The 26540-nt window shown below is 33.8% G+C and overlaps 1 protein-coding gene across 5 annotated transcripts in view; it reads left to right on the forward strand.

Annotated features, from left to right (window-relative positions):
- LOC105337729 (protein Wnt-7b) overlaps nucleotides 1–26540 on the forward strand; it is a 33907-nt gene that overhangs the window by 3907 nt on the left and 3460 nt on the right. Inside the window, exons 1-4 of one of the 5 annotated variants that reach the window (XM_066081614.1) lie at nucleotides 7659–7810; nucleotides 11584–11649; nucleotides 12294–12523; nucleotides 17872–18137. In XM_066081614.1, the coding sequence (XP_065937686.1) occupies nucleotides 11606–11649; nucleotides 12294–12523; nucleotides 17872–18137 (540 nt within the window). In that variant the 5' untranslated portion in view covers nucleotides 7659–7810; nucleotides 11584–11605. Of the gene's footprint in view, nucleotides 1–7658; nucleotides 7811–9551; nucleotides 9990–11583; nucleotides 11650–12293; nucleotides 12524–17871; nucleotides 18138–26540 lie in introns of those variants that run through there. The other 4 variants (XM_011442592.4, XM_011442593.4, XM_011442594.4 and 1 more) reach the window with 4 other exon arrangements.

Here is a 26540-nt window from a genome sequence, read left to right on the forward strand (position 1 = left end):
CCATTTATTTATCAGCTTGTATAGGAAAACGCTCTCGGAGAAGTTTCTAGCGTTGAGAGACTAAAAAGATTTCAAAAGTAAACGTTTGAGGAGTTTTGCTTTTCATCTTCAATTTAACCGCATAATACCCGTTTGATGCATTTAATTTCCTATGCAAACAGACAATGAAATGAAACATGTATATTAATCTTGTCGGTTTGCGCGAGTTCGTTAATTACTTGGTTTAGGAATGACAGTCTATAGCCTAATGTTTACAAGGCTAGAATTTCTCTCTTTAAAGATAGTTAGGTTACTCCGCAAAGCAAAAAGCAGCGTTTAACCAAAGGTTACTATCTCTGCGGGGTCCGCCTTTTTGGGTCCTCTCTGCGTTTGGCGAAATACTTCTCCAGCTACACATTTGAAGCATTCCTTACTATGATAAATGTATTCTATCGATTTTTTTTATTTTCTAAGGACGGAGTTTTCGGAAGGGGTGCTGGATGCCTTCTTGTCTACCGGGCGTCAACCAAAAATGTTCCCCTCTCGAATCCCGATAAGTTTGGAGCAGTCGCTTCGTGTATACGATAGAGAGCGCATCTTTACGACCAGTATCTAAACACTATAGGGAGATAATTCTTAAACAAGACTTATGGGTCAATAGAATAGATAAATATATGTACAAAGAAACAAAGATAAGAATTTTAATGACCAGATTCTTTACAGATGGATCTTTCGTGAGTCCATATTTTAAAGAATTTAGACCAACATTAAAGATATTTCGGTTTTAATAGCCAGAACGGCTCAACGTTTCTTGAACACAAACGATGTCATACACATACATCAGGCATGGTATTCAGGTTTTTAGAGAAGTAAAATAAAATCGAGTTTTGTTGACTCGATATCAAAATGTGTTTGCTACTTTTCCATTCTTTAATATCAAACTTTACATTTTAGGGGTTTTTTCAAAGTCTTTTCCAAAGGAACTTCCATTTTGATGTCAATTAAAAAATAAATAAATAAATAAAAATAAATATTTTGACATAAATAATCATCTACAAGTTTCATACAACGAGATTAAACACTCCTTCAAAATGTTAAGAGCTTGTAATTGCAATCCTTTATGCTGTTAAGATATATCTGTATACATTAAAAACTCCTACACATTTTAGTGATACATGTATGCAGATAATTTCAACTGTAAAAAGTTTCTTTTTTTAAGTTAAATTAAACATATATCCATCCTTTGAAGTTCATTTAGTATACCTGCAGTACATTACCTAGTTTAATCTAATTAAAACGCATCTTATTCATTATTATATGGGTCATAAATTTACCATAATACATAATTTATTGACAAGCCTTTATAATGATTGAACTTAACAAGCTGGGCTTGCCTCTTGATATCCGTTCCATTAAACTATGTATATTTGTTATGCAAGGCATACCGTATGCATGCTTTATGGGTTTTTCAAATAAATCAAAATAGTTCTGACACTCCGTAAATTCTTCGACCTGGACCCCTCCTTGCGTTACAAGGCCTGTCCCCCCATCGATAGGCACAGACCGCTGGGGGTAAGATGAATTACAACCAAAAATATGTGGAAGCTCATTACGATATGATGGAAATGCACTCCATCGTATCCCAATAAAACAATTCCGGTTTTTTTAAATTTTATATTCATAGTTTCACTACCAATATAAAACTTTCGTTTCAAGATGTTATCCTTGATTGATACCCTTACTCACCAGTCAAAAGCCTTTGGTGTCGTTTATGGAGTTTTAAAACAATGTCTGGGGGCACCAAGGTGTGTTGTTGAAAAATGCGTGGTCATACCTAATATGGTGATTGACGAGTTTTTATGGCGATGTAACACATTGACAAGTTTATCACTTTCAAAACATTAAAATATTGAGGAGGTTTAGTGAAAGAAAAACCTGTTTCAGCTATAAGATGGTGACAGCGTAAGTGTTCCGTTTGAGTAGACTTCGTATATACAATGTAATACGTACATCTACCTGTATCTTAACAAATACAACAGTATATAATTATTGTTATGCAGTCCTTGCATACGCATAAAATATTGACTTGAATGTTTTTTAACTTCATAGTTTAGTCGACCTTATTCTCTTTGAAATATTGCATAAGTACAGTTCGGAAAAATTATTTTTGTCCACGAATACACTATTTCAGACATTCGGGATTAGCAAAAATTACCCAATAATTGTCAGATTTCAGCCTCAATCTGACTGGAAATAGCTACATATCTTACTCCCCACCTCATTGAGTGTACGAAATCCTATATTTGATTTCGTTTCCTTTTAATGGACAAATCATTGATTCGAAGAAAATCCCCGGAAAAAAATCTGATGCAATCAGGGTAGCTGACAATCATTGTTACACCGTTATGTCCAATTTAAATGGAAAGTTGTGTCAGAGTAATAAATACCGGAAATAACTGTACGATCGTATCCGTCTTTTACAGCATGTTTCCCACTTCCTGTCTGCATTGCTTGGCGCAACCTATCGATAATTATGAGAGTTTGGATATCATTCATATCTGTAGTGCTTCAATAGAAAGTGTCTAAGATTAAGGCATCTGTCATTTTCCTGCTCTGCCCACGCATCTTTATTTGCCGTGCTAGCTAGCCTAATTAGGAAAAACCGAATCAAAATTGTAATCATTGAGAAATCGACGATTCTGTTCGTGCGATATTTCTAATTGATTTAATTAAAACTCTGTTGGCAGTTTCCATCAAGTACATAGTTAATTAAATTAAATTTAATGACAAATTATAAAACAGCTAGACACGTTAAACGAATTGCAGGAGAGAGGGATAGATAGACGGTTTAATTTTTTTTTTTTAATGCTAAATGTAAAATGCACATGTAAGTAGCTGTAAATGATTTTTACAGGTGCACAAATTCCTTTGAATTTTGATGAATGAAATTCCACGCCATTTAAATGATTTGTACAGGCTTAAGCTAAAACACAGAGATCTTGGCAATGTAACAGTCGCATAAAGACACTATCAGTTGTAAAGACGAATCACTTTATCAAGATTTTGACTGATGGAGAAATCAAATTTTTTAAGCGCTTTGTATTTCTAGAATTCCGAGAACTGTCAATCCAATGAAGGATAAAATATGTAAAATAATTGACTTAGTGAGTTGTCCTATATTTTGTTATTGTCTCTAAACGTTGCGATCATGTTCCAATTCGTAAGCTTTTATACTTGCTGGATTTCTTACAATGTCGTACATAGCCAGAGTCAAGGCATCGCGCCCATAAACTTAAATGAACACTTTTAATCTCAGTCTCACTTTTGTACTATGTATATATCTTATTTTTTTTTCAATAAACGTGAGCTCATCTGAATTACATGGTCCCCGGGCCTGGGTTGAATTACCGGTGTACAAGTACATAACGCCAGTTTACGTTACATAGAAATATGGTGCTTCATATTTTATACATATAGTTGTGTTATTTATAGATATGCATGCATCTCATGACTTTCATGAAGTAAAGAATGAATGTTTGTTCTGCTTGACTTGGCAATTATGACATAATTATGCTAATGATGTAAACTCTTCCATATGCATAATACATATTCATATACTTATTTATACTTTATGAATTTACATTTGTATTGAATTTTTCTCAGTTTAGTAACATTTAATTTCTTTAGACGTTAATTTAAATTCTTTTATTGTATTTTTACGTCTATTTGTGTTTCGTTTGTTTTGTTTGTAAAATTCTCCAAAGTTACGTCATTAAATACCGGTTTAAAGAGAAAACTTAAACGTTCTATAAACCAAAAAAAATAAATTGTGGAACAAAATCGAAAATTACAGGATAAAAATACTTAATATAAAAATAACTGTACCATATAACCGCTACAAATTATCTTTTTTTGGTCTACTGTTTGGTTACAAGTAATGTTCAAACATCGTGTACATCATTAAACCAATCTGTCGGGATTTTAATATTCGTTCCATGCAAAGCGGAAACATATTCTAGAAGTACACACCAAAAAGCATACATGTACCACTGTATGTTGCTGAAAGCAAGAATTGGGTTGAAGCACTCAAGTTTTTAAATTTACTTTTTCTTAACACCATAAAGCTATAAATTGCAAATTTTGACGGAAAAGTATTCCAAAAATCTATCATCTTCTATAATCGCAAGTTAAAGCGGGCAAATCAAAATTTCTTCCCTCGAGTGCCGTGTTCGAATACCAAATGTGCACATAACCTTTATAACTAATGACTAAAATAACTGTCTCTTCAATAGAACTTATTTATGTTCTCCATGATCTGTACCCCGGGGTTGCACATTACCCTGTATTATTGCAACGACGATTTCGTCTACGAGACCCATTTCCAATATGTTGAGGGTGTTAATTTTTTTTCTGTGGTAAATCCTGGTATTAAAATGATTGTTCAACCACTGCTGCGGTGCTTCCCTCTTTGGTAAACCCCATCAATTATCAAGGAATTTTGCATGTCGTAATTCATATCAATGCACTTTGTTCCGGCATCCTTATCAAAAAAGAAACATGGCTAAGAATGACTCAGTACTCAGTATGGGTTGATGAATTGTTGCTTGGAGTCAGCTCTAGGATGTTTTATTTCAAGATTTTCAGACAAAGGCAGATGATTTCATTTTGAAAGTGTAATAATGGTTTCCTTGACACCATTGCAAACGACACTGACACAGAGACACTGATATTTAAGATTCATATGCAAAAAACGTAAATACGTTTCCACACAATTTGACCTGAATTACATGTAGCCTTGGAGTTTTGCTGATTTAGATTTATTCTATGCTTTTTTCAATATGTGATTCATCATAAAGTTCAAATGCTGATTCGAAAATTACGAAATTCTTTTCAATTGTGCTTCAAGGTATATTTTCAATAACCACTTAATAATACAAAACTTAATACAGAAGAAATATCTTTTTATGAATAAAATTTTCAATCTTACCCAAGGGTTTTTCTTATTGTGATCTTTCTTGGTTAAATAACATGTTTAACATCAAAATTACAACACTTCACTAAGCAATATTTGCAGCTTTACTCATACCTCTTTAATGATCTTATCTAAATTCCAGATAAAATTGATACTCAATTTTAATTAATTTTAAATTTATTTAAACAAATTTACATACAAAACGAAAGCTTTAGCAACGAATTTATGCATGCATGCATGCGGTGTGTATGAATGTTCTGTAAACCAAAAAAGGTAGTACAAGTAAATAAGGTACTCATATTTATAACAAATCGCCATGATGTAACAATTGGAGAATATTTGTTCTCGCTAGCTCATCTTTAGGCTAGTGTTATGCCAAACATGTACGGAATTCGTTTAACTACATCGCTTTAAAGACTATAATTTGGTTTAATTACTCTGTTTAAATCAGATTTACATGGATCATACACGCAAATCTATTTTAGATTGCATCTTTTAGACCGATTTTCATTAATTTACTTTTTTGCAGAAAATGTAGGCTTCATAAATGACATTTTCGCTGTATCATAACATGAATTTCAATCAAACACGCTTTATCTTATAACGCTTCCATCGCTACGAAAGCATCGTTTTATGTCAAATAATTAGCATAAACTTGAAGATAGTCTAATTCATAGATTATCCTTCTAAAACCTGAGGCAAAACTCTGAAGTACACAGTGCAAAGTTATTAAATATTGCAAAGGTATTTTTTTTATCATTATGACCTGTTCAAGAAATGACGAAAGTGTTAGCCTTGGAATTTGTAAAAGATAGATTTTGGAATTCTGATGATAGGTTCGACATTGCAATATTGTTCTAGGCTATAGCTAATTGTGCTGCTATTAAATTCATTATCTTGTTAACATAAATTGTTATGGTTTAGATTGTGTCAGATGGTATATTCAACAAGCAGTCATCCGTTTTTGTCCGAATTGCCTTTTGTTTCTATGACGTCATCTTCCGAAAGGTACTCAGAAACTGTCTGTTTGACATGTCCTGCACTTTTAATATCTGTAGATACATCTGTCCTCAACAGGGGCACGTATTGATACAGAGATAACTACAGTGTAGCAATAGACATATAAAATGCAATTCAAGTCATTCTTTTCAAACTAGAATGAACATACAAAGACGTTTTTACTTAATGTATTTTTAACACCTTATGGTTCCTAAGGCACAGCGTGAAATCTTGTCAACACACGTAGATCAGGTAAAAAGAATTTTTACACTCGATTTTTTTATTGCTAATTTCTACTGATAAGTTTGAAATTTGATTAACTTGTACTACTTTTTTTTCTTTATCAAAATTGGGATAAAGTTATTTTTGCCTCGCTCTCAAATTTCTTTCTTTATATTGTCTTTTATTTATTTGTTGGTTATTCCTTAATTTTCATCCATCCCTAATTTAAATTTCATACCGATTTCAAAAATTGAATAATAGATTTTCCGTAGACTTTTTTCTGACGACTAGAGGTGTCAAAATTAAGATTCAACACAAACGCGAGTGTCATTTCTTGGGTATCAGTTATAATATAATATGGACCTTTCATTCATAGCTCAATTACCCCATACATCAATAGTCAATATGACACGCCTGATTTATTGATTGATCAAGCGAGACCAAAGCCGTGTATGTCATTCTGAATTTCAAGTATTTTATCAATGCGGTTTTATCAAATGTAAGAGAAATTTATGGGGTTCAATCTTGTACCTGCATTGAGAAAAAACGGTCTTTGAGGATGTGCTTAATAAAGAATTCTGACGGGGCCAAATTTCGAACTCAAAAAGCTTACGAGAAATTCAATTTGTTTCCACGACTTTTGTCGTTATTCAGTGGAAAATGAAATGTGTTTTAAATTGATTTTAATCAATTCAACAAAAATTGAAAATTCCTACATTTCAATAAACACTTTTAAGGAAGATAGAATGGGAATGCATTACAAATAAAGCGTGTTGCTTCTACTGCCAACGCTAACCCTTTGATGTTCGTCAGTGAAATATGCTTTTAAATGACCAAAAATACCTGTCCTTATTCGGACTACTAAATTCTAGAAGGAAATAGAAATATGACAAGACAAAAAAAAATGTTTACTGTTGAGAGTCCGTCTTGTTAAATCCAACCATTACCAACACAGTCGCTGATGTTTAAATTATGCGTTTTTAAAAATAAAGAAAGAAAAATACCATTGTTCATCAAAATCTTTCGATTTTTATCTGGAATGAATTTGACTGGGGTCAATGGCGAGCTGACAGTTTGGAATGCTTTGATATGTCTGTCTTGTCGCAATACAGGGTCAATACTCACAATTCTCTGTTTACTTTGCTTCAATTCGACTCATTACTCTGGTATTTTGTCTGATCTGATTTAATCGTGAATACTTTTCTGAATTCGTCCTCGCCTCTTTCTATTACCAAGCAGCGAGGAGCCCGTGGAATTCCCTTATCATCTAAAAGCAAAAAGAGGGGAAAAAACCTGTATAAGTGGAACTCCTTTCCTCCGTGTTTCCCTCCCTGCCTTCGGATATGCATGGCATCTTGGACTAGTGCTGCCGCTTTGAAACAACGGGTTCCTATCGCACAGCCAGATTAATAAAATCTCGAATCTACCTTTAATAGGAAAACAAACATCATTATTTGTCCACCGATGACATCTCTATTCTGATAACAAGTCATTGTGGGCTTTTCAATTCGGAGTTTCATCTCGAAATGTGTGAAAGATACCTGGAGACACGTTCATTTCTTCAGGGCTGGCGCTGCCTTTGACAAAATCCCTCATAGAGAGCGATGATGGTTTTAAACTACTCCTACTGCCGCTAAGGTAAACCCGATAAAGTTTAGCATAAACAAATAGATTATCCTGTCGGGTCGCTAAAATGGTTCTTAATATGGAAGATTATGAAGATTTTGGAGTTTAGGCAGTGACCAGATGAAAGGTTTTGATATTGTTTCCGTAACTTAAACCTTGTGTATTCTTATCCATGATTGAAAGGTTAGCATTTGCAATATGGTTTATAATTGTGATACTGGCTTAACCCGAAAATTTCATCCTGTAACAATTACGACCGTAGTCTTTTTGAAGCACTAGGGAAACAGACCGAGATTTAAATGATTCTCGAGTAAAACTGTTTCCACACTAGTAATTCTTATACTTACTATATATACAGTGCAGTATATATACATGTGCCTCAATTCCCCGGTAATGTGTGATATGCTTGAAGCAATGCAAATTATATAGAAATGATCTGCTAGCAGTGCATTATTCAAGATGTTTCAAATTATTTCCATAACGATTATGAATATCAAAACTTGATCATATATTACATCACGATGATTATCAGTTTGCAGTTCAATATTCAGCATGTTGCAGAATTGCGTAATGAATATTGATTTATTAAATTGATCCTTTGATCACATATGATATTATTCCCTCGATAATACATAACAAGTTTTCTCCAGCATTTTTAATTTTTAAAAAAAGAATGATAAATAGGAAACATAAATTGATAGATGTAAGTATAAAGAGGATGGTTTACTATATGAGAAAATATTGAACTCATTCAAACTGAAATGGAAATGGAGTTTCATTGATAATGTTCGTGGTTTAACGGTTTCTGAATTTGTCAATTTTATCTACGTATCTTGCAATATTGCGTATAGTGTTAAAGTAGTCATATGTGGGGAAAAAATCAGTTGGCGTTTATCTTAGCAAATCATTTCCGGCGAATAGAAGGGTTGTTTTTTTTATAACCAGATATGGCTGATAGTCACCACAACTATGCTGTCTTCTAACTGAGACGTCCTATATATATATAGTGTTTATGAACAGCTTACAAGGAGAGGACATCAGTACATTATTACGCCTATCTCGCGGGCGGATCGCAAAGCTGTTTGCAGTTTCTTCCTCTCTGTCTCTGTCTCTCGTCCATTGTCTGACCATTTCCACACAACAAGGCCGTGAAAGAATAACTAACGAAATTCATCAAGTTGGCAAGGAATCGCAGTTTTCGATCGTACGTCATTTTTAAATTGATTTAGACGGGGTTAGCCGATTATTGTGACAGATCAATTACAATACACCTATATCAACAAAAACAAGCCAAAAATTCAATTATCTCAATAGAGTTTTCGAAGCGTGTGTTAAGTACGATTGTCAAATCAAACCATTCGTGTCCTGAAGCTGTGTATGTTCACCTGACACGAGATTATCCCATTATGAATAAAAAGGCATGCGGAAAAAGGGAAAAAAAATTCTTCGTTAAGTTTTCCTCCTTGTAAACTTCGAATTTATAAGTATATTTGAAGTCACCTTGCAATTCCGAATTGTCAGTAGCCGCGCTTTAAATTTCTTTACCCCTTTTCATAGATATTGCGTCTCTTTTCTTTCTTTCTATCTAAACTCGCTGTGATGCGCTTGGATACACTTTTCACAATGTGACGATTCTTTGATCTGTGGTAGATGAACCTTTCGTATCTTTGATAGTGTTGAAGGGGGCGTGGCTTTAGAGACCGATTCTCCCAATGGTGTCTCGTGTGATTGCAAGTTCTCTCTAACTGTCAACTGTCTAAAGACCAATCGCATAGTGGAACGATCTCCATTCTTATATTACAAATTACTGATGAAACATTTCGACTCCTATTTTGTTTTCTTTTTTGCTTATCATCCTCTCAAATTCCTTCGTCTGCAAAAGGGACTTAAAGCTATATCATCTCCTTGAAGAAATGGTGTTGTAACTAAAATCTTTTTAATTTATAGAACAATCAACAACGTTTTATTCCTGTTATTCAAAACACAGAAAGAGTTTTGCATGTGAAAAACCGAGGAAACGAATTTATATAAAATCATGTTTGGATTTAACGCAGGGATTGCTGACTTTGTGATTGTGAATGAACCTCGTGTCTAAGACTCCATGATGCATGCACATAATGGGAGTTAGCATTTACAATAAGTTCTCTGTGGGATTTATCTATCTGACGTTTTGTGTATACGGCGAATTTTTGTGAGTAATTCGACTATATAATAATTCCTATAAGAGTATTTCTTGTAGCAATACGTCACTGCCCTTTTCTATCATTACCTTGCAGACACGAACATCAAATTGTTCCGTTGATTAATCCCATTAAATATAATCATTGATAAATGTGGATGAACGGATTTTGAAGGCCTTTCTACTCGGACTATGGGATTAAAATTCTTTGCATTTCACGCATCGAAATAATCGTGTTTAGATAAAACTGGCAATTACCCGTATTAAAAAATATTTTTTGAATTGATGGTATGAATTCACGTCAACGAAAAATAACCTTTTACTTTGACAGGTTAAAAAACCCAGTTTATTTAGTCTTGAAAAATAACAAGTAGACCTTCAAATTATATCATAAAAGAATAATTCATCATTTTCTAGGTGTCTACATGCAATTTACCATGTGTTAAGCAAGTCAAAGAAACTTCTGAACTCTTTCAGATAAACACACACAAACACACCCTGGCTTTATTTACTTCCAAATGTCTACTCTCATTGTTTATTAAGGCACTTATGACAAGTTCTCAATGCATTGGATTGTTCCATAACGTTGCGTATGAAACAGATCTGTGAAACATGAGGACTTAAGCCACGAGTGCATCGGCAATTCTAAAGGTGTAATACACTATTCTGAATGAATCTTCTGTTCACTTCTCAGACGGTTAATTTTTCATTACACCTCATTATTAAGCCCTTTTGAGTCGCTGCTAATCCCTGTCATAGCGAAATGCAGGCAGAAAAACTCGTTGCGGTATTGTTTAAGAGGGATTTATATCTGTATCATGTCCATCTTGTTATTCAATAAATAGAGCAACTGTATGCATTGCAAGCAGGTGATTAATTTCGGTTTACATATTGAAAAGGGAGAAAAATGCAAAAGTGAAAAAGCTTTGAAATAAAAATGTCATAAAGTCCAAAATTCAGTGAGTTATAGAAAAGATTTTAAAAATGTCATTTATAAAAGTTTCAAATAGTTCTCGTCACAACAGGAACATTTCATATCACAAGAACTATACATCTTATTTTTACCCATTCCATTTGTATGTCTGTTTCTTTACTAACATCTCCAATTTCTTGTAATTTTTCTTAAGATTCAATAGAGAAATAGTAATTTAGGCAGGTATGATTTCACTGCACTTCGTTCAGTGTAACTTTTAATTGACGCCATTGATTTTATCTTTTCGAAACCTAAGGCATATATTTGCCAGTCAACAAACGTGCTAAATATACAATTCCAAATATAATATCCACACAAATCGCTATTTAAAGACTGTCAACAAATATTGTCCATGCATATTTATTAAAATCTTTAAACTGTGAACACAAATTTATCCACATAATATTTGTACTCTGAAAAAAACCCCAACATTCTCGTCTGTTCCACTAACTGGTTTTTAGTTTCGCATTTACAAAACTTTCCTACTTCAAGAGTTTACACATGTATATATTAATCTCCCCCCCCCCCCCCCCCCTTGGCCATGCATTTGAGCTGGCGATGATCAGTCGGCGACTGGTCATGAGTTGGCGACTGATGATGAACTAACAGACTGTTTTCTTCTCCCCGATTAAGGTGGCGGGAACCACACAGACAAATGTTTGCAGGCTGTCATTGGATTTCCATGTTCTACCTCTTATGGTAATTCTCTACCTCCAGCTTTTGCTGATTCTTACATGCCAATAATTTCCGTAGCTCTGCAAAGTTCTCTTTCGTTTTTTCTTCCTTCATTTTTTTTTAAATTCCTTTCTGCACTTGTCGACTCAAAACTAACGAAATTAAAAACACAATGAACAGTTCTGAGAAACCCCTACTGATTGTGTTGTTATTTATATTTATTAGTCAAACTTTTGTTGTTTCTATCAAATTTTATTGGGGTTCCCGTTAAACCTAACCAATACCACTATCGGAATTTAATGTTACTCATAATCTACTATTTGTGACCGTTTATTAGAAGAAGGAATAATATAATTATGTTCAGATATTTTTTATGAAAAGTCTTCACTATTGTCAAAGATTAATATTAATACAATCAATATGATAGACATATTTTCCATTTGTATCGGTCTGAAAACAAGGACTGCAAAGGGGTAGGAGTATTAATTTTACTAATTTAAGTGAATGTGTATATTATTGCTATTAAAAAAAGTTTGAACAGCAGACAATACGCCTATACATGTATATGTTCTCTCTAATTGGAAAGTATGAAAAAAGTTAAATTATGACCTTCCTTAATAAATTTCTGATGATGTGGATAAAAGTATCTTTTTGGTCTGATTTCATAGGGCATTATCGTCTGTCGTAGCCCTTCGAGCCAACTTCATCTGCAACAGGATCCCCGGTTTAACTCCTCGACAACGGTCTATTTGCCGGAAAAGGCCGAACGCAATAGTAACGATCGGGGAGGGTGTACAATTAGGGATCAACGAGTGTCAGTACCAGTTCCGGAACAACCGATGGAATTGTTCCAGTAGTGGAGCAGAGAATACCATGTTTGGCCACAGTCATAAAGTTGGTATGTACATGTAACAAATTCAATTCCAATCGGCTTCTTAAAAAATTGTTACTAAAATGCCGTGAAAGGGGATATTTACAATTGATATATCCTCGGCCTTAAAGTATTGTTGGAAGGATTGGATGGGGGGGGGGGGGTGTCTGTGAAAAAAAAGAATACTAGACGGTATGGAAGTATTATGAACCCAATCATTCTATTGTAATAAAGAGACGGACCCTCAGCGAGCATAGTACATGTACGTTCAGAGTTTCATGCTGCTTGAGTCTACAGGCCTGTCAGCGCTGACCTGACGCATTGTTTTATTATGGAGTGTGCAATAAAACTCAAATGATTGTCCGTCGTGTGTCAGCTTTGCCATACCTTAGCCTGATAGGTGATAACAGAAATAAACAGGCAGACAGAAATTTACATTTAATGCTAACGATTACAAATGCATTATGTAGTTCGCTTGGTATAGGTATTTCATGAGACATTCTTACGCCGACTCTGGTGTTCCCTCAAACTCGTTAGGGGATGGGTCGAGTCTCGGGGGAAGGAGGGGGTGGCAGGGACGAATTACGTCCGAACATAACCAATTATTATGTGTGTAGGTAATTTTTAATACTTTTAATATTCATAGAACAGAATCAAAATTAAAATAAAAGATCAATTTCAAAGCACAGGGATAGTTTAGCACAACACTTATGCTAGAATATTAAAATTCAAATGGAACATGCATTCAGTCTTCGTTACATTGTAAAATTAGTTTTGAAAAACAGTTTTATGGATCAGTATTGGTCGACACCTCATATAGACCAACACAGCTATATTTAATTGTATGGTGGTTTTTTTTTTGGGGGGGGGGGGAGGGGGGCACCACCGGTATGGCCGTACACTTTCCAAAACATTAATCAAACACTTACATAAATGTCCGTTTGGAAAGTTACTGAAACAATTACTTTTTGTTGAACGACATACATTATTTATAGAAAAACGACAAGAAGAAATCATATGTATGTTCAAAAGAAGAATTCCACAGATATTTCTTAGGTGTCTTTAGGCAAATTTCTGTAAATGAAAAACTAAGGCATTTTACAGGTGTATGTATATGTCCTTCACAAAAATTTAGATTCTTAATAATCAAACTTTATATATATATACGACAACGACAGGCTATAAATATACCATAAAAAGAAGATATTGTAAGAAAATAGTTTTTCCTTAATCGTAAAAATAAGCACACAATCGGTGTCAACCGCTGTTTGTGTTTCCGATTTTTGCGAGAAATGATAATATTGACTCTACTAAACACCTGTTTGAATGGCGAGACCGAAGCATTCGTTTTGACGAGCGGAGATATAAGAATGGACGATTAACGTGGCCCATTCTATTACCCTTTTCTCTCAGCCCACTTTAGAATACCTTTTCCATGGATTAGTAATAGATATATTGACACTTTATTGTTCGCTCTTTGATGGAAAATAAATTCGTTTGCTTATTCAAATATCAATATTGGCGATAGTACGACCCGCGGGTGAATTTAAAAGGTCTGCAATCTGCCCTTCTTTTTATGTATATCTTTTTTTTATTTTTACACCTTTAAAATAAAACTCGATTACTGCAACTTGGACGCTCTGTTTTGATAAAATGGTGGGAACGAGTCACGTTCAATTTAGCAAGGTAATGAGAGAAATGAATTTGAATCGGGCAATTTTGAAAACTAATATACCATGATAAACAAATTTTTCAATATTTATTTTACAACCCGAAATTACAGAATTTTATGGGTTGAAAAACGGCCTTCGAAAAAAAAGCGCGAGGCATTTTAAGAGAGAAATATTCGAAGCGAGTCGACGCCCTAAATTGGCATAAAAATATTCTCAACTGATTAAGTTTTGTGATGAAATCTTTCTGGTCACAAACAAGCAAGAAGCACTTAAGTTCATTTCACACTTTAAATCTTTTCTGGAAAGTTACGAGCATTAACATAATAATTATAATTTTAACCGTAAATAAAATTCTCGAGCAATATGGGGATATATAATTGCAATCGACCCAAAAAGAGTGAAAAACAAATTGTTAAAAGCATTAAGTTTATTGGACTTCCATTTCATGATTATATTAACACGTACGATGTTTAAAAACACATACACGGATATCGAAATTAAAAAAAATGTTTCCATCATTACAAAAACAACCAGAAAAATGACTGTCAAAATTCCGAGTTTACTACCATATTACCAGAATCTAAATTGTATGAACAAATAATAATATTTATAACGCAAGATAAACTCTTTGAAACGTGTTTTCTTCTAAAAACCTATCGATTCACACAAAGGCTTTATCCTTCATTATTTAATAACATCTCTAAATTTTGGGCGCGTTTTTCTGGCTCTTTCTGATATTTTTGTATCATTTGGAAGTAGTATTAACATAAATAAAAACGTCTTATAATGATGTTCACATAATGAGAGAAAAAACCTGAAGCTCTTCAAAAACTACGTAGACGTGGATCGTTGATACTAAAATTTAGTCTAGGCAATTCGGAATGGCGTCCAACGCGAGTCGTAACCTCTGCAAATTGCAGAATAATGGCTACGGAATGCGACCCTGGGTCTATAAGCCTAGGGACTGTCCCTCCCCCAAACACAGGACGCACAATTTCCCTCGTGCACTTCATTAGCTATCAATGGCCGTGGCCCCAATTACAAATACGGGCAGCTGCTGAGCCAGGCTATAGGACAATGGACCCGCCCCCGCCCCTAGCGCCGCGACCCTCGCCGAACATTTGGATTTGGGATCGAAATTAGATCAACAGCCGACTGAGTGTGTCGGATCATATTATTTTCCTCATCAAGATTCTCGCGTGTGGACTTTATTATTAAACTGGACACAAGGCATGTTCGTGCATTGTTGATTTTTTTCTTCTTCTTTTGTGGCCTGACAGATGCCACGAGGCCGCGATGATATCTTTAACTTGTCGCTTGTAAACGGTACATCAGACGGTCTGCATGGTTAGTCTGTCTTCTTTTTAGTTTGAAGTTTAAAGCAGTTTGTTTTACTTTAATTGTCCATCTTGCAAAGTAGTATCTGATGGATCCCAAGATTGTTGTTCTCCATATTCGTTACTGATCTAATGGTGTGAATAATTTCAGTGTTCATTAGACAAGGTTGAATCATTGACTTGTCAAATTGTCAAATCAGCTAAATGAAATACGCCAAAAATCTCTCTGGTCAATATTGTTAAAACCACTTCACAAATACCCGAGACTATCATTCCCCTGCACCTTTCAAAATGCACTGTAAAATAAACAGCGGACAACCTAATAAAATCTAGAGATAAAATGTTGGGAGCCCGCCATTGTTCTGATGACAGCCCCGTCAAGTCGACATATTAATTATGCAAGCCTAATTAGACAAGTTCATCAAAGAATCAAAATAATAAAATGAATGGTTAGAACCCTGAGCACTTTAAAAGAAACGTGTGATCATGATAAAAAGTGTCATAATTTAGATACAATACCCAAAGATTGCTCGTGTCCCGAAAAAGTTACATGTAGACAGTCATCAGTCTACCGATGTCACGTGACTTAACCGAACTTGTCATCTTTATCAACAAGCGATGAATGCCGAGCCCGATAAAAATCGCACAAAAAATTAATAACGCTTCGTCAAAGTTTAAGTATTTAACCCTTTAATGATACACATCATGTAAGGAGTATATAAATCGGGTATAACGAGTCCTTTTCCCATCATGTCTGTCATACATATCGCATGTCATTGTAACATGGACTTCATTAATTAAAATCAGCAGCACTACAATGTACTTCGTGACTCAAATTAGAGATAACGATTGGTTTTGTCATTAGAACAGCAATTTAAAACGTAAAGCGACCGTGTTCATTATGTAATATGCCTCGATCGAAGTCTATTTATGGCCGGGATATATTTCTCTCTTCTCATTAGGCCCATGGTGGTCCCTAACTATATACCCTTAATCATTAGAGAACAAAGAAAAATTAATACGTAGAAGATTGAGTTCAAAGCCTGCTGATAGTAACACTAATGAAACATAGTCTCTGTGACGTAATATAATGATTTTGGCGAACATGAGTTGCATTTTTAAAATTTCATAATTGATAGAGTCATTACGGTCTTCAGAAATGAATCTCTCTCTTTTTTTTTCTCTCATTTTCCTTCTCTGTTACACTCTTTCTCTCTCTCTCTCTCTCTTGTGTTCTTTCTATCTCTCTCCAAACAAAAGGTATATATAAAAGTCCTAATCATACGTAAAGAATGTTCCCAAAATATACGCGTATTTAGAAAACAAATACATGCAAATATAAACGTTTCAGTAACATTCTTTAAACGTTTGTTACGTGAGTTATACTTAATCGATAACAGAATATTGATTGATAATCATATCAGTTATTTTCTCTTTATTTATGAGTGTACTTTTAACCGAAATTTTAAATCAAACTCGAAATCTTGTACCATTTTTGTCAAGCCTTGTTCGCTGTTTCAGATTACATTGTCAGATAGATAGAAATCGACCCTCGTCTTTCAGTTCAACTTGTTGTGACCTCATGTTACACGGAATAATATGATGTTCTATATTAATATTCATATCATCTACGCGAGAAGATTTATTTGCTACACCAGGTATACGTTGTTTGATTGACGTTTCAGATTTTTCCAACATAAATTTAGTTTCAAGTCAAAGAATCCCGTCTTTTCGACTTTTGTCCGATCATAAATTTCTGTGCTGTTCGGAACTACTTTAACATGGTGTCGCTATCATGAAATTTATATGTGCTTTGTCAGACTGTCATGTCCACTCGGGAATAAAAAAGACACGTTCCGACGCGAGATCTAAAAGGTACAAGACTAAAACCTCGTAGGACGTATTTGTTTACATACGTTTTAAATTGAATTCTGTCGTTAGATATCGATAGCATAAAAAAGTCAAGGAAATCCTGTAAAATTACCTAACGTATAATTGAGTTATAATTAAAGCTTCCGTGTTTTGTTTGCCGATGGATGGCAAAATTAACTCAATGTCTGTATAGGATGAACGAGGATATCTAAACTGGGGAGCTGGAGTAAATGTATTTAATTGCAATTACTAATAATTATTGGAAATGTTATGTGTTTCAGAGAGAGAGAGAGAGAGAGAGAGAGAGAGAGAGAGAGAGAGAGAGAGAGAGAGAGATTAATGAAATATAAACATATTGATGAAATATATTTTATGAATATATGATATGCAACAATTAATTTTAAACACATAATGGAACTTTAGAATTTTCCTGAAAAATTTTCTCTACAAAATATTATATCAAAAATATATGTGTATATTTTACATCTTACAGGAAGCCGAGAGGCAGCTTTTACATATGCCGTGACCTCTGCAGGAGTAACCTATTCAATAACACAGGCTTGTAGCCTGGGGAAATTAAAACAGTGCAGTTGTGATCAAAGCAAGAAGAAAGTTCTGCATGAGGGCTGGAAATGGGGAGGCTGCAGTGCAGACATTAAGCATGGACTCAAATTTTCGCGCAAATTTCTGGACGCTCGAGAAATCGAACAGAACGCTCGCTCACTAATGAACAAGCACAACAACAGAGCTGGTCGTAAGGTGGGTTTATATTGCATGAATTGTGGTCATCTTCTATGTTGTACTTTAACAGTTTATGCTACGGCAAATTCAATTTTTATAAATTTAGTTATATCAAATCACCCCTTTCTACATACATATGAAATTATTTATTAATCTTTATCCTTTTTGGTTCATTACATGTTAATCGAAATGGGTACATTTGTACATAAATATCATTTGCATCAAGTCGGGTTTATTTCAAATTCTTACATTTTAAACGCGCTGTATTATTCTGATCATAAAGAATTAAGGTATCAAATGAAAATCAATTTATAGACTTAAAACCAAATGCAGCTTACGTATCGTTCAAAAATAATATTAAAAACTATCAATATCAACCGCAGAAGAAGTGCTTGACAATGCAAGACCTTAGGCTTGTAGTTCTCCATAAAGGTTAGCTAATTATACACATAGAGCCTCGGTTCGACGTGTTTCACTGAAGTGAGTAACCCCTCGAGTACACACGAAATATTTTTAAAGCATTCTATTGTTCATGTTTACTAACTTGCTAAAACAGGAATATTTGCTTGAAGTATCGAACGCTTATTTTAAAAAGTGCACAATATCGCACCTTCACACATCGTGGGTTAGGGGCATGTTGTTGCGTAATTTGAATAGAATTCCATCTTGTTAAATGAAAGAAGAAGATGTAATTTGAGCCATGTTAAAGTTGTAAATTAGTAAAACGCTGTTGTGTCTCGAACACGAATACGCCCTCGCCGAAACCTTGTAAAACGTGGTTCTGGCTCATCATTTTGAAAGCGAATTTGTTTTACGACATGGTTTACGACAATCACGTAAGACCACTTTTTGACAGGTCAAAAGAACACTACGGGATCTATCGCCAAGTTTGTTGATACAACTATCGTAAAATGCCGCACATTAATTTACTGTGTAATAACACAACTAATAAATTTTCAAAATTTTCTCTCCTAAAATGTGTAATTAAATTTGTTTGATTTATACATAAAACAGTCGAACAGGCTTTATGTCGCCGGGGTATTTTACCAATGGAATTTTGTGAAGAGTCCTTCAAGTTAAAAGTAAAGCCATTTCTAATCCACTGAATGCTGCAAGAATACGCGTTATCGACCAATATTCATTGAAATACCTGTTCAGCATTGTTAAACGGTCCTTCAACAAATCGCTCAATGATGTTCAACACTTTAATACACTTTATACGAGTCCCTATCTAAGCCTCTAAGCACAGGATGTGTGGTAAAGAGATGGTCTATTTTCTTTTCAATCCGTCACCAGTTTAATTGACTTTCAATGAATTTATTTAAGTAAAATATGAACGTCTTCTTGATCTAAAGAGCAAGTAATTGATGTATTTAATTCATCTAAGAATTCATCTTTGAGCAAAGGCATTCTTAAAGCTTTTGGCATTTATTTGGTACCAATTCTCATTTATACATATTGACATGAAGAATGCCTGCGAGGTGTTGATCGAATATTACAATAAATATTTCGATGTATTTTGTTGATTAAATATCATCAATTAAACATGCGCCTATATCGATTGATATCACATTGAACATGATTTATAGAATCTCATCACCTGTAAAGTGGGGGAAGTGTTTTAAATAAGTACGCGAACTACAGTGACTGTTCAGTCAGACGTCGAGGTTTGTTTCAGAACACCAGTCATCACCTGGCAATTTGTCTTGAAACCACAGTAAACCACCGTCCCCCCACACGTTCTAGTTGTCTTTTCTCTTTCACAAGCATTGAATGTTTATTCTATATTCGCAATACTCATTCAACTATAGCCCGTTAGCGGAAAACCATTCATTCATTTAACCCAAACAAGAATGCGATGGGAATTATCTATTTAAGCAAAACTCGCCTTTGCCTTTTATTTATAATGGCTTAAGGAAACGATCCCGTGACGTTTTTCGTTTTGTGTGAAGATCATTCTAAAGATTGGCGATAGTTTTCATTGTTCGGAATAAAACGGCACCCAAACAAATCTCGAAAAAGACCCAGATCTCTCTCTGTGTTGACACAGTTGATAATTATAGATAAATGATTGGTGTGTTGTCTGCGTGAAAAAAGAATTATCCTTTTAAAGACAGAATAACTCACTCATCATTAGATCTGTTGCAATCTAATCTGATTTTCCAATTCCATCCGATCAATTGGTTTTTACCTTCTCCGGTTACTTGGTTCGTCCTAGGTGTTAGTTGAAGTAAGGTGAAAGGTGAAAATGGAAATTGGGTGGGAGAAAAATGCCCTTTTTATCTGTAATGAATAAAAAGAACAAATGGGAGATGGTCGCTTCGTGTCTGACTGAATTTGGGACCTACACAATGACTATTTTGACACGAGAATGATAGTTCCTTATGCCAAAGAGATTAACCCTTCTCAGCGGAATCTTTTGTAATGGAGTGATCCCTAATTATGACATCAATCAAACAAATCTTCAACTTATGATTGACCACGTGCGCATGTCCAATTTTTTTGTCGCGGAAATGTATTATTATAATTGATGATCATAATCCTATCAATCACGGTTTAGTCGGCGCATCGTAATAAATCTGTTATTTTTTAATTTTTTTTTAATATTTGCTTTCTTTCTCTTGGACGATCCTCAAAATTAAAAGCCAAGAGACGAAGTTTTATTGGAAAGAACATCTGGTTTTTTGCTTAACGATAAGTTTTAATATATTGACAGTAATTTTAAGATAATAGGGATATCGATTTCATTTTTCAATTCTCAGATTCTTGTTGATATAATGCATATAATGGAAAAGTCGTCTAGTACAAGGTCCCCTACCCCCCAAGAAAGCGACGAGATTTATCAAGCGTGAGATGTTCAATTGAACGAGCAATCTTGCTGAAAATACAAAATAATAAATAAATATGTATATTTATATTATACATTCATTATCACTAGTATAAGATGCCTGAAAGATAGTTTATTCGCTGACACTTTTATTGAGGCAATTAGAGAAAGATTTTCTTTAGTGATCCAAAGGTATTGGCACTTTGTAAAAGAACTCCATTATAGGCTGTTTTGCTAGTTTCGTGGTAAGCAATGGTTTTACGTTACACATATTGAGTTTTTGAATCGGAGGACAGTGGCAATGATTTATTTGATATGATAAATATTGGGTCTAGGGAAGATGTTTTTTTTAAATAACTACAATTATAAAGAACCCGGATAAGAGAGCTGCTAATCCTCTCGTAGTACGCTTACATTGCCATGTTTTTTATCCTTTACCTATATACCTTTTTACACTTCTGATGGGGTCATTTACCTGCTTGGGAAAAATATATGATATGCAATTTTACTATGATGGGGGGTTACCAATTTGTTTACCTTATCTTAGAGATTTTTCTTCATCATTGATCGACATCACGAATTTTTGTAAACACATTCCATATTTTGATTCAGTCTACATTTCCTAGTCTAAGATCTCCTCGTCATGGCATATACTTTTTTTTCAACATTATATATTTTCACGATGCAATGTTGTGCCTATGCAATATACCACGTCTAGAACTTGGGCTAGAAATGTCTTAAAATATTATAATTAGGTTAAGCAACATTGTATATTCAAGCTAGGATGATTCTGGCTCTACGTTGCTCTACCAAAGTCGACTCAAAGACATGTACGCAACGTTGTACAGAAATTTAAAGAAGAGCATTTTGGGCGTAGTCATAATTTAAAATTATGGCATACTAAATACCCGATGTAATTAAAGCGTATCTGAGGCGTATTTAAGATGCTCCTTCAGATACCCCTTTTTGAATATCAAGTATTTCCCCTCGGGAAAAGCCTCTCTCTTACACATATTGTAAACATGCTTCTATTATCCTCCCACGATGCTGAGATCCTCTCGATATTCTTTCTTCTATTTCGCCGCGTCATTTTCCAAATATGTGCCTTATTTCGGAATGTCTTTCAATCGTTGTAATTGATAAATATTTGATAATGTGTCAAAATAGATTATAATCTATTGTTACATAATTTCCGAGTACAAATTTATAAGAAAAGTAAACATGATCGTGCTCTCAGATATACTCAAGGTTTTGATATCGTTTTTTTTTTCAATCGATTAAAGACCAATGGTTGTATTTTTAATTATTGAGACGAAGTTTCTCAACATAGCACAAGCACTTACTTCTCCTGTATGTAGGCCTATAAAAAAATAATAAAATAAAAGCATACCTATCTCCTACATTATTGTATAATCATCCTTTGTAATGTAGAAACGGGGCCTACCGGCTTACACACATATAAGAAGTTTACGTTGAGGACAAAAACTGGAACTGTTTTTCAATGAGTAAAATATTTGGGTACACGTTTGTAAATTCGGAAAGGAAAAGAAGGCTGTCTGACATTGCAAATTGACCGAGAGAGATAAAAAAAAATCTTAGAAATCTATTTATATCCAAATAATTTTTATTAGAAATTAACCATACAAAAACAACAAAACACCTTAAATTAACTAACAGAAAAAATGAATTTTAAGAATTGTAAATAAAAAAACGAATTTCTGTCATTCACAAGTTTTTAGCTGAAAGGACGACGACACGAACAGCTGATACTAGTAGCTAGTTATTTTGAAATTTTTATGTCTATATTTTATTTTTGTTTTGAGTTGGTGATTCATAATCAATTCAGTTTAATTAAGTAAGGAATTCTTACGCCTGTCATAGATGGTAGGAAAACTGCGAAAACGTCTCCTTTTAAAAAAACAGAACAAAACAAAACAAACTCTAACGTCGGGTTTCTTGTGCGATGCATCTTATTGTATGGGAAAGCCTGACAATGATCGATAGCAAATATTTTACAACAATCCATCGTTATATAGCGACATAATGCCAAAAATTAGCATTCAAACGTGTAACCAGTGTGTACGCCTCCCTAATGCTGTGCTTTATTTAAGGTCCTGTTCCGCCGGCCGAATTTTTGGAATTTATTAACCGTTACGATGTTCCACATGCTATGCCTATTTCATCCATGATTGTGAATGATGGATAACGTGAACTTGCAACAGACATGAGATAGAGAATTTTCTTTAAATATCATGGATTACTCTCATTATTATAGAACCTAAAAATGGCACGCAAACACAAGCTTCGTTGTCATCACTAAGTTTTAAAATCATATATATATATATATATATATATATATATATATATATATATATATATATATATATATATATATATATATATATATTCTTTTAGTTTTGGAATGTTTGTGAATTACTTTGTAACCCTGTTACGATTGAACTTTGAATTTCGTGTTTATATTAACTTAAGCGTGATAATTTCTACCATCTGTCAAGCGACAGCTGACCGTCGTGAATAATATACTACTTAGTAGTAACACATGTACTGCAGCAATTTATTTTCCCAGTTACTATATAATATACTGCCAAAGACTTAACACAGTAGTCAGTTGTTTTCTAGTCTATGTTGACCCTCTAAGTCTTGATGTATATTTTTACTTTTCGTCATTAAGTTCAAATTATGACATTTGTTCATTTCTAAAGCTAGTTTATTTTCTCTATGCAAAACAGCAAAAAGCCAAGTGCAGTTGCATTGGCCTTAAATAACATAGGAACATAATGTATATATATATCTTTTTTTATTTCCCGATTCTCATGCAGACACTTTTTTTTCAATTATTAAATTAATATACGCCTTTTGATTCCCTTTTTATCACGAATATATGGTTAAAGAAAGTATTTTATTGATTACAGTAAACTAAATTAAATATTGAATTCCTTTGATCTAAAGTACATGTACACGTGTCATATTTTCTTTGGAATACGTCATTCGTCGCTGTTGATTACAAAATACAATGAACAGTGACATATGACGTATCTTAGAGAAAATATGATACATGTACTGACGAAATATTGCTTAAATGGTTCAAGAAGCCCATTGAATGAAAGTCCATTCAGAGTACATATATACACTCAGGTTATCGTGTTTTAACCTAAAAAAAATCTTTAAAACAAAAGATATAAAGGCGGTGGTAACATTCCATACGCCCAGCTTTTGGACAATTTTTCATTTTTACTATAATCTATTTTTTTTCTAAATGCTCAACGATATTATCTTAAAATCGTGTTCTTATTTAAGAATCGGTCGGTATGATCAATTTCAGAAATGACTAATTATGGAAAGTAACTTTGAAAGAATAGACTCGGCGAGTGATCGCATTACATATCTTGATTTCTTATCTTACAAGTGGGTCTTCCTATTTACAACGTTGATTTGCCGTTTACAAAAGGCGACATTTAATAAACTTAATTCTATTTCGTCTTTTGTTTTTTACTTGATGAGTTTTAAGAAAAGCTTAAAGTGTGCCATTCAGATAATCTTTCCAGCAGGAATTTGGTTTGTAAATACTTTCTTTTGTATTAACCGAAAGACAAATTCTAGAACAAAATAAATATTTTGTTTTATAGCAACCATGTCCTGCTTTATACTTCAGTTGAATGGCAATTTTTTATGTGTGTGAGAGAGAGAGAGAGAGAGAGAGAGAGAGAGAGAGAGAGAGAGAGAGAGAGAGAGAGAGAATTTTCTCACCAGACGGTATTTTAAAGAATTTCGCTTATTTTCTCATAAATCGGAAACAATAAAAACATATAGTTAATTTCTGTGTAATTTGTCACATATAGAGAATACCTGCAGGTGTGTGATGGATAATAGCCTGGCACATAATTTACGATTTGTTACCTTTTTTATCACTTGGTTTTCTCTATTGGCAAATAATGATAGAGGCTTTATCTAAAAGTTGATCGTAACCTCTATATATGGTAATAAGCTTCCATTAATGACAGCGCGCCATCTTGTAACTAAAGATATGATCAAACCCCGGAGAAAACCTTTATTATTTGATAAGAATTTACATCCTTTGAATGTGTTTTCACTACAAGAAGATATGTGTCAAAATTGATGCTTCCACTGATGACTAAATTCTAAACGCTGATAAGAAGATTGCGTCTGACTTACGATGTATGAATTGATTCGCCATTATGTGTTACGTGCACTAAAATATTTTTGTAAGATTAAATCTCAAAGTCAAAATTAAAGATCTGGCTGAAATTGTGGCATAAAAATAACTGAATAAATCCTTTAATTTGGATTTTAAGTATGTAATCCCTTTATATACGGATTAAATGGGATGTTTTGCATACTCCAAATAATAAGACTTTACATATATACTTTGTAACGGAAAAGAATTTTTTGTGAATGTTACATAGTCTATTGCATTGGCAAAAAAAAAATAACACATGCATGGAATCATTAGAAAAACATCGTTGTTTTTTTTTCCATGTAAAAAAGATTTTTAACAAACGGTTATCGTACAGTACACACATGAAAACATAGTTTTGTAACGTACAGAGCCTTTCAATTATAATCCGGGGGTGGGGGGTAGTTGATACATGTATATAATCTTTAAGGTATTTTTTTTTCAATTTTGCTTTTCCTCCTGCTTTCTAAATGAAGATAATTTCTTTTGAACAGTTCACAGAATATCGTGAAAACTCATCTAATAAGATTTATTTGTTTTCTCCTTAATATGTATATTGATTTCCCATTGGCATCACTTTCTTAATAATGGTAGTTTTAAAAAAGTAGGCATGATGTGCTTGACATATGCATCCATGCATATTTGGTCGGGTTAGATGGAAACCACATGCTTTGAAAAACAAAATGCATTGGAGGTATAAAGTGTTTTTAAGTGAATTTGACTTTCACTTGGCGTCACAAAAGTGTGTTTTTATTAATAGTAGTAAAAAAAAAAAGTAGATAAATGCGCTTGACATATGCATCCATGCATAATTGATTGGGTTAGATAGAACTCACATGATTTGAAAAACAAAATGCATTAAGGGGTAAAAAGAGTGACTGTCGTTACTGAATTTGTGCACAGTAAGATAAATCAGCGGTAAACAGAACAGACCAGATAACAGGTAGACATTAGAGTCACACAATACCTTAATGACCGATGCACACGGTAGGTGGCGGTAACCCGAACCCGAACTTTTCAGACGTCCGCTATTTTTAACAAAAAATATTTGACAAACAAAATATATGTTTCCTTTCGACTTGACGGGAAAGAAACACTCTTAATGGGTACATATGAAGTCGTTCACCTGAGAACCATGTTATGCGATGCAATAGTGTGAGGCGACGTTTAAGAAGAAAAGTTTGGAGTTTTTTGGATGTTCAATTCATCGAATTTTTGTATTTCTTACACTCTGAAGTAATTCAATTTTGCAAACATCATTTAAATATGAAGTCATTGTCCTGCTGACTGGTCTTTTATGCTTATATCAACCAATTAGTTATTAAGATGCTTAAGTTTTGCAACCTTACCAAAAATCCTCTCTTGGTTAACTAGGAGT

Source organism: Magallana gigas, chromosome 4, assembly GCF_963853765.1.
Source record: "Magallana gigas chromosome 4, xbMagGiga1.1, whole genome shotgun sequence".
Taxonomy (NCBI): domain Eukaryota; kingdom Metazoa; phylum Mollusca; class Bivalvia; order Ostreida; family Ostreidae; genus Magallana; species Magallana gigas.